Genomic DNA, 9452 nt, shown 5'->3' with positions numbered 1-9452 from the left:
CATTCAACACAGACAATATTGGAATAGTTTGGAGTCATGTCGTCAAACCAAATTGTATAGTGCTGAGCCATCTCAGCGAAGTATCTAACTAATCTGTCTAAGCAGAATTGCAGCATGCTGGTCAAAGCATTGACTGGCCACTGCCGACTCAGCTATCACATGGCGAATATTCAGCAAGCTGATTCATTTGCCTGTGATAGCTGTGAATCCGATTATGGAACTTCGTATCATTTGATATGTAACTGTCCAGTTTTCGCGCAACTGCGTTTCCGAGTATTCGGTTAACACTTATTAAGTGAAACTGACTTCAGAAACCTGAATCTTCAGGATATTCTGTTGTTCTTAACCCGCTGTGGTAAAGAGCTATAGGCTCTCTTTCGCTTTATGCGTTATTACAGTGCCCTTTTCAGGGCGCTGTTTGAACCCATTGTGGTACGCTTGTGCGTTAGTACCCTCTTCCAGGGTATTTTTCCTATTTCCCTACCTGTCCCTATCCCCATCCAAATCCTTTTTCCTTCCTTTTCCCTCAGGTAGATGATGAAATAGGCTGTTATTTTGGCGATGGCACAAATGTCCCAAATGGAGGATAACGTGCCTCTGGAGCCGGCCTTCTGATACCTGATACAGTAATAATTTTAGCTTATTTAAAAGTGCCAAATTTCGTTCAAAATGGGTCCTAATTTCGCTCACGCTGGAAGTCGAAGAATTTTCCTAAATATGTTAATTTTCTAATCGTAGCATACATGTTCAATACACATAAAGCCATAACGTGGACATTTAAGGCGATTGTTACATTTTTTTCGTTTACATTTTCTCTTTTATTGACATTTTTTTATATAAATAGGGGAACCAACATATTTGGGACACAGCACGCACCAACATTTTTTGGACATTCACGACAAACACAAATGAAAGTGTCTAAAATATATTGGCGTAACGCTGTGTCCAAAATACGTTGATTACCCTATTGGTTTTGAATTGGAGTCGAATCGACGGTCACCAATATGCCATTTGGACTTGTTTTTTTTTTGTTGGCACGGTAAAGGCTGGGTGTGCTACGCAATACCGATCCCATTGTGATCCACTAGCCTCTGCCCAGCAACTCCTATCCCTACCTCCTCGAGGTACCGGCCGGAAACTATGATCAAGGGGGGTTTGCTTCTACAAATCTGAGCGTCCAGGAGGAGCGACTCACAACAGCGTCTGATCCCCATGTTAGGGGCGGCTTATCAACGTCCGAGTGCCAGAGAAGGACTCTAAGCTCAACTGTGCACTATGGTCCTCCGGAAAGTAGGAAGTTGGTGTCAGGCTCTACGAGCCAGCCGTAAAAAGACTAGCACCGAAAAATCAACAAGAGAAGAATGCGAACCGATACCAATGGCGATGACCACAGCGACGAGAAGGGACTTGTGATTGGAAGCTCTGCTAGTGTAGGTGATATACAAGATACGGAAGAGAAAGAAAGACAATCCCATTCGATCATTGTGATTTGTATAATAAATTATAAAACGGATGTATTTTTCGGATGTTCCATGCTGTTAATTTCGACAAAATATAGGAAATGAAGTTGTTTCAGTGTTCAGTACTAGCTCGTTCTGTTTGAATATATTCCCGGTGTCAATAAAAGCAAAGTTTTTTTTTTCTTCCTAGGTACTTGAATATGAACTATGGACTTGACATTGGAATTAATTAAGAGGTCTAATAACTGCATGTGAGTTTAATCTATATGACATTCTTTTTTTTTTCGTCTGCTTAGCAAGCTTTGCTGATGGTGATCCCTGATATATTTTGTTTTGTTCCTAAGCGCAGCATTTGCGTGCACCAGTTAAAGATATCATTTAGTAGGTTTGTATGTTCAATGCATGCATAAACAATAGTAGGTATTTGTATATGTAATTAAAACTCATGCGAACGGAAAGCAAATTATTCCAACTTTTATCTCGTTTTTTTACGATAACAGAAACAATCTCTCAACTGCTGCAACTTGGCGTTCTCCGATTTTTTTTTCTATCTCTCGGTAGTTTCCTGGATGGCCCATTAACAATGATGATTTACATGTGTGTGAGTGTGAAAGAACCAATTTTTATTGTTTTCACTATTTCTATACGAGACAAAAATACATTACTCTTAACGAGATACAATTGATAGCTTTACTGGTTAAAGAAGTTTCGTTTTCCCTAAAGTTGCTTTATACAGGATTTTTGTAGCTTTTTCTGCAAATTTTCTCGTTAAAATATTCGTTCTTTTGTTTTACCCCGCAGCTTATCATCAAGAGAGGTATGTTTTTATGGAAGGAGCTCACTACTGTTGGCCACTAAAGTTGAACGAGCTTGGAATTTGATGCTGGGTGAACTGATATCCTGATGAAGGAAGGAATAGTTTAGATTAGGCTTACCTGTTGGATATTTGTATCATGCAAATTACCTCCACTGTTTTCAATCTCCTTGGAACGTTTAGCTGCTTTCTTCTGCTCGGCCAACACTAGGATCTCCTGCAGGGATTTGGCGTCCTCGGGTTTCAGATTCCTGGTAAGCATACTGTACCAGTTGGGATCTACGTTGGGTAGATCTGTCGGGAGGAAGAAGAATGAATTGGTGAGATTATTTCGCATTATTTATCGAGAGAATCAATTATCTTACTGGTCATCACTTCCTGGAAAACCATGTATTCGTCCACATAGGCTGGATTGTCTTCGTCATCCAGCGGTGTGCTGAAGCCTTCGAGAGCTGTTTCATCCAGTTCGTCACCGGAGTCATCGTCATCGTCGTCATCATCCTCGTCGTCGGAATCGTTTCCGTCCTGCAAATGATCCAATTTGTTTTAATCTTTCTGATGTTTCGGCGAATAATAACTCAGCCAAACGACAAATATACCAATATATTCCCCAAAGAGACATTACCTTGATCGTTGCCGTCAGCTCGAAACCATGTTCCGCCGCCTTGTCCTTGGCCAGTTTGGCCACGCGTTCAAAGTACGACGGTCCCATCTCGTCCACCTCATCCTCGTCACTGGAGATGCCCTCCTCCAGGTCGTCGTCTTCCTCTTCGCTTTCCTCTTCCTCTTCCTCGGCGGCTCGGGCCGCGTAGGCACGCTTCAGCCCATCGAATATCAGTATCAGCGTGGGAATGATTTTGTCGCCCAGCTCGCTCAGCACCTGGGGTTTGCCGTCGCCGAGGGATATCAGCGTGCACAGGCCAATGACGCACAGCTTGCGGTCGTGAATTCTGCGGAATCAGCGAATGTTGTAAGGTAAAGGTTGAAATCTTCAAAAAGTTGACTAACTTACCCTAGGAAACAATCCGAATCGTGGATCCACTGTTTGATAAAGTGTGACGCTATCGATTCGTTACTGGCGGGGAGAGGGATCTTTTCCAGCACTTGGAGGAGAAGCTGCGGGTTGTAGTAGAGGGCGGCTATGACGACCTAGGCGAAGCAAATCAACGGTTCAGTAACTACATTTACCACATATAACTGTTTTCATTTATCTCACCTGTAAGCACATCGTCCGGAGCTCGGAGGTTTTCACCTCGCGCGTTAACCTCGTCAGGACCAGCTCTACGAAGCTAGGAATGCACTCGTCGATTTGACCCTTGCACTGCAGGATGATCACTTCCAAAAGTTTGGCTGCACTGCACTCGGATTCCTCGGTGGCGTTTCCGGTTAATATCTGCGGATAGATGCAAGCGTTGTTATGAAAGGTCTTAGAATGCCATTACCCCGAAATTAATTTAATCAAATAACACTTCCCACTATTCAATAACGTTCCTCTAAGAATTCCTCCAGGAATTCCTGAAAAAAGTGGTATCCCGGGAAAACTTCCTAGAGGAATCCCGGGAGAACTTTCTGGATTATTTCCGGGAGAACTTCCTGGAGGAATCCCGGGAGGATTTCCTGGAGGAATCCCGGGAGGACTTCCTGGAGCGATTCCGGGAGGATTTCTTGAAGGATTCCCGGGAGGATTTCCTGGATTAATCCCGGGAGTATTTCCTGGAGAAATTTTAAGAGGAATATCAGAAGGAATTTTGTGTAAGAATTTGGAAAGGAATTTTTTGAGAAATCCCAAGAGGAATCCCGGGAGGATTTCCTGAAGGAATCCCGGGAGGATTTCCCGGAGGAATCCCGGGAGGACTTCCTGGAGGAATTCCAGAAGGAATCCCTGGAGGGACTTCGGGAGAAATCCTGGATTTCCTGGGGAAAACTTAGAAGAATCCTGAAATAAATTTTGGGTAAGAATTTGGGAAGCAAATCCTGAAGGAATCCCGGGAGGATTTTCTCGGAATTCCGAGAGGACTTCCAGGAATACTTCCTGGAGGAATCCCGGGAGAAATTTCAGAAGGAGTACCTGGAGGAACTTCGAAAGAAATCTCAGAAGGATTTCCTGGAGAAAACTTAGAAGAAACTCTTCCAAGAATCTTGAAATAAATTTTGGGTGGGAATTTGGGAAGGAATTCTTCAAGGATTCCCGGGAGGACTTCCTGGAGGATTCCCGGGAGAACTTCCTGGAGGAATCCCGGGAGGACTCCCTGGAGGAATCCCGGGAGGACTTCCTGGAGGAATCCCGGGAGTACTTCCTGGAGGAATTCCGGAAGGAATTCCTGCAGGAGTCTCGGGAGGCATTTCAGAAGGAATTCCTGGAGAAACTTCGGGAGAAATCCCAGAAGGATTTCCTAATGAGAAGGAACTCTTGTAAAAATCTTGAATTTCTTGAAGAATCTTGAAATTTTGGGTAAGATTTGGGAAGGAATACCTCGAGAAATTCCAGAAGGAATTCCTCAAGGAATCCCGGGAGGACTTCCTGGAGGAATCTCGGGAGAACTTTCTGGAGGAATCCCGGAAGGACTTTCCGGAGAAATCCGAGGAGAACTACCTGTAGGAATCCTAGTAATCTTTCCTGGAGGATCCTGGGAGAATTTTTTGGAGGAATCCCTGGAGGATTTTCTGGAGAAATCCCGTGAAGGCTTGCTTCAGTAATCCCGGGAGGACTTTCTGAAGGAATCTCGGGAGGATTTTCAGGAGTAATCCCGGAAAGACTTCCTGGAGGAATCACAGGAATACTTCCTGGGGGAATCTCGGGAGGAATTTCAGAAGGAATTCCTGGAGGAACGTTAGGAGAAATCCCAGAAGGATTTGCTGGTGAGAAGGCACTCTTGTAAAAATCGTGAATTTCTTGGAGAATCTTGAAATTTTGGATAAGAATTTGGGAAGGAATTCCTCGAGACATCCCAGGAGAAATTCCTCAAGTAATCCCGGGAGGACTTCCTGTAGGAATCCCGGGATGAATTCATGGAGGAATCCCGGACGAAATTTCTGGAGGAATCACGGAACGTCTTTGCGGAAAGTTAATTCCGGGAGGACTTCCTAGAGCAATCCCGGAAGAACTTCCTGGAGGAATCTCGGGAGAACTTTCTGGAGGAATCCCGAGAGGACTTTCAGGAGGAATCCCTGGAGGATTTCCTAAAAGAATCCCGGGAGGACTTCCTGAAGGAATCCCGGGAGGACTTCCTGTAGGAATGCCGGGAGGACTTCCTGTAGGAATGCCGGGAGGATTTCCTAAAGGAATCCCGGGGGTAATGTCAGAAGTAATTCCTGGAGGCACTTCGGAAGAAATCCCGGAAGGATTTCCTGATGAAAACTTAGCAGGAACTCTTGTAAAAATCTTGAATTTCTTGAAGAATCTTGAAATTTTGGGTAAGAATTTGAGAAGGAATTCCTCGAGACATCCCAGGAGAAATTCCTCAAGTAATCCCGGGAGGACTTCCTGTAGGAATCCCGGGAGAAATTCATGGAGGAATCCAGGAATGACTCTGCAGAAATCTCTGGAGGACTTCCTGGAGGAATCCTGGGAGGACTTCCTGGAGGAATCCTGGGAGGACTTCCTGGAAGAGAATCCCGGGAGGACTTCCTAGAGGAATCCCGGAAGGACTCCCTAGAGCAATCCCGGGAGAATTTCCTGGAGGAATCTCGGGAGAACTTTCTGGAGGAATCCCGAGAGGACTTTCAAGAGGAATCCCTGGAGGATTTCCTAAAGGAATCCCGGAAGGACTTCCTGAAGGAATCCAGTTAGGACTTTCTGAAGGAATGGCGGGAGGATTTCCTAAAGGATTCCTCAAGGAATCCCGGGAGGAATGTCAGAAGGAATTCCAGGAGGCACTTTGGGAGAAATCCAGGAAGGATTTCTGGTGAAAACTTAGAAGGAACTCTTGTAAATATCTTGTATTTCTTGCACTGAGAAAAAATTCTACTCAATGACTGAGTTGGCCTTACTCAGAAATCGAAAAATCCTTTGTTTTCTTACTCAGTTTCGGCTAAAAGTGGGACAACCCATTGGCAATGGGTTGTCCCACTTTTAACGAAAACTGAGTAAGAAAACAAAGGATTTTTCGATTTCTGAGTAAGACCAACTCAGCCACTGAGTAGAAATTTTTCTCGGTGTGAAGAATCTTGAAATTTTGGGTAAAAAATTGAGAAGGAATTCCTCGAGACATCCCAGGTGAAATTTCTCAAGTAATCCCGGGAGGACTTCCTGTAGGAATCCCGGGAGGAATTCATGGAGGAATCCCGGATGAAATTTCTGTAAGAATCACGGAAAGTCTTTGCGGAAAGAAAATTCTGGGAAAGAATCCCGGGAAGACTTCCTGGAGGAATCTCAGGAGAACTTCCTGGAGGAATCTCGGGAGGACTTCCTGGAGGAATCCAGGAATGACTTTCTGCAGAAATCTCGGGAGCACTTCCTGGAGGAATCCCGGAAGGACTTCCTAAAGGAACCCCAGAACTTCCTGGAGGAATCCCGGTGGGACTTCCTAGAGAAATCCAGGGAAAACTTTTTGAAGGAATCCCGGGAAGACTTCCTAAAGGAATCCTGTGAATACTTCCTGGAGGAATCTTGAGAGGAATTTCAGAAGGAATTCCTGGAGGAACTTCGGGAGAAATCCCAGAAAAAATTTCTGGTGAAAACTTAGAAGAAACTCTTGTAAATTGAAATTTTGGGTGAGAATTTGGGAAGGAATTCCTCAAGAAATTTTAGAAGAAATTCCTTTAGTAATTCTGGGAGGACTTCCTGTAGGAATCCCGGGAGGAATTCATGGAGGAATCCCAGACGAAATTTTTGAAGGAATCACGGAAAGTTTTGGCGGAAAGTGAATTCCGTGAAGGAATTCCGGGAGGACTTCCTAGAGGGATCCCGGGAGGACTTCCTAGAGGAATACCGGAAGCACTTCCTAGAGAAATCCCGAGAGGACTTCCTGGAGGAATCTCGGGAGAACTCTCTGGAGGAATCCCGGGAGGACTTTCTGGAGAAACCCCGGGAGGACTTCCTGAAGGAACCCCAGGAGAACTTCCTGAAGGAATCCCGCGAGGACTTCCTAGAGGAATCCAGAGAAAACTTCTTGAAGGAATCCCGAGAACTTCGTGAAGGAATCCCGGAAGGATTTCCTGGAGGAATCCCGGAAAGACTTCCTGAAGGTATCCTGTGAATACTTCCTGGAGGAATCTCGAGAGGAATTTCAGAAGGAATTCCTGGAGGAACTTCGGGAGAAATCCCAGAAAAAATTTCTGGTGAAAACTTAGAAGAAACTCTTGTAAATTGAAATTTTGGGTGAGAATTTGGGAAGGAATTCCTCAAGAAATTCCAGGAGAAATTCCTTTAGTAATCCCGGGAGGACTTCCTGTAGGAATCCCGGGAAGAATTCATGCAGGAATCCTAGACGAAATTTTTTAGGAATCACCGAAAGTCTTTGCGGAAAGTGATTTCCGGGAAGGAATCCCGGGAGGACTTCCTAGAGGAATGCCGGGAGGACTTCCTAGAGGAATCCCGGGAGGACTTCCTAGAGGAATCCCGGGAGGACTTCCTAGAGGAATCCCGGGAGGACTTCCTAGAGGAATCCCGGGAGGACTTCCTAGAGGAATCCCGAGAGGACTTCCTAGAGGAATCCCGGGAGGACTTCCTAGAGGAATCCCGGGAGGACTTCCTAGAGGAATCCCGGGAGGACTTCCTAGAGGAATCCCGGGAGGTCTTCCTAGAGGAATCCCGGGAGGACTTCCTAGAGGAATCCCGGGAGGACTTCCTAGAGGAATCCCGGGAGGACTTCCTAGAGGAATCCCGGGAGGACTTCCTAGAGGAATCCCGGGAGGACTACCTAGAGGAATCCCGCGAGGACTTCCTAGAGGAATCCCGGGAGGACTTCCTTGAGGAATCCCGGGAGGACTTCCTTGAGGAATCCCGGGAGGACTTCCTTGAGGAATCCCGGGAGGACTTCCTTGAGGAATCCCGGGAGGACTTCCTTGAGGAATCCCGGGAGGACTTCCTTGAGGAATCCCGGGAGGACTTCCTAGAGGAATCCCGGGAGGACTTCCTGGAGGAATCTCGGGAGAACTCTCTGGAGGAATCCCGGGAGCACTTTCTGGAGAAATCCCGGGAGGACTTCCTGGAGGAATCCCGAGAGGACTTCCTGGAGTAATGCCGAGAGGATTTCCTGAAGGAATCCCGAGAGGACTTCCTGAAGGAATCTCGGGAAGTCTTCCTAAAGAAATCCCGGAAGGACTTTCTGAAGTAATCCCGGGAGGACTCCCTGTAGGTAAACTTTCCTAGAATAATTCCGTGAGGAATTCATGGAGGAAAACTGGACGAGATTTCTGGAGGAATCGCGGAAAGTCTTTGCGGAAAGTGAATTCCGGGAAGAAATCCCGGGAAGAATTCCTGTAGGTATCCTAGTAAACTTTCCTGCACACTTAAAACACAATTTTGGGTAAGAATTTTGGAATCAATTCCTCGAGAAATCCCAGGAGAAATTCCTCAAGGAATCTCGGAATGACTATCTGGAGGAATCCCGGGAGGATTTCCTGTAGGAATCCCGATTAACTTTCCTGGAAGAATCCCGGGAGGAATTCATGGAGGAATCCCGGACGAAATTCCTGGAGGAATCACGGAAAGTCTGCGGAAAGTGAATTCCGGGAGGAGGAATTCACGTAGGAATCCTGGTAAACGAACAGAGAACAGCCTTCCAGGTTAGAATTTTGATTGAGGAAGTTGTAATAAGGATTTGAATTCCTACTTGAGTAAGGATGCAAACCAATAAACGTTGAAAACGCTAGCGCCGCCAAACACTATAGGGTTCGTTCAAATATTACGTAACGCTGAGGGGGAAGGAGGGGGTCTAGCACTGTGTTACGCTTCATACAAAATTTCAAAATTTCCCATACAAAAGTTGTTACGTGGGGGAGGCAGAAAGTCCAAAATTGTCTAATTTTGCGTTACGTAATGTTTGAATAAACCCATACTGCTACAGTCGTTGGTGAATTTAAATAGGTATTTCAAGTGATGAATTACATTAGTATGAGCAACTCATCGATTGCAGCGTCACGATGTTGCCATAGGGTAGAAGCTTCAGTTTTGGCCAGCCCGGAGTTTTGGCCATAGTGCGGTATTAAGCCTGTTGGGATCGAAATCGGCGTAA

General features: G+C 45.6%; 1 protein-coding gene across 1 annotated transcript in view; it reads right to left on the bottom strand.

Moving 5' to 3' along the window:
- Positions 1-1474: 1474 nt before the first annotated feature.
- Positions 1475-9452, bottom strand: part of LOC109409715 (importin-7) — a 43932-nt gene continuing 35954 nt past the window's right edge. The window contains exons 5-10 of the mRNA XM_019683207.3: positions 3491-3667; positions 3287-3423; positions 2900-3224; positions 2640-2799; positions 2425-2568; positions 1475-2360 (exon numbers count right to left, since the gene is read on the bottom strand). Coding sequence (XP_019538752.1) covers positions 2302-2360; positions 2425-2568; positions 2640-2799; positions 2900-3224; positions 3287-3423; positions 3491-3667 — 1002 coding nt within the window. The 3' untranslated portion in view covers positions 1475-2301. The remainder of the gene's footprint in view (positions 2361-2424; positions 2569-2639; positions 2800-2899; positions 3225-3286; positions 3424-3490; positions 3668-9452) is intronic.

The sequence above is a fragment of the Aedes albopictus genome, chromosome 2, assembly GCF_035046485.1.
Source record: "Aedes albopictus strain Foshan chromosome 2, AalbF5, whole genome shotgun sequence".
NCBI lineage: Eukaryota > Metazoa > Arthropoda > Insecta > Diptera > Culicidae > Aedes > Aedes albopictus.
This window is presented reverse-complemented; position numbering and strand designations above follow the sequence as displayed.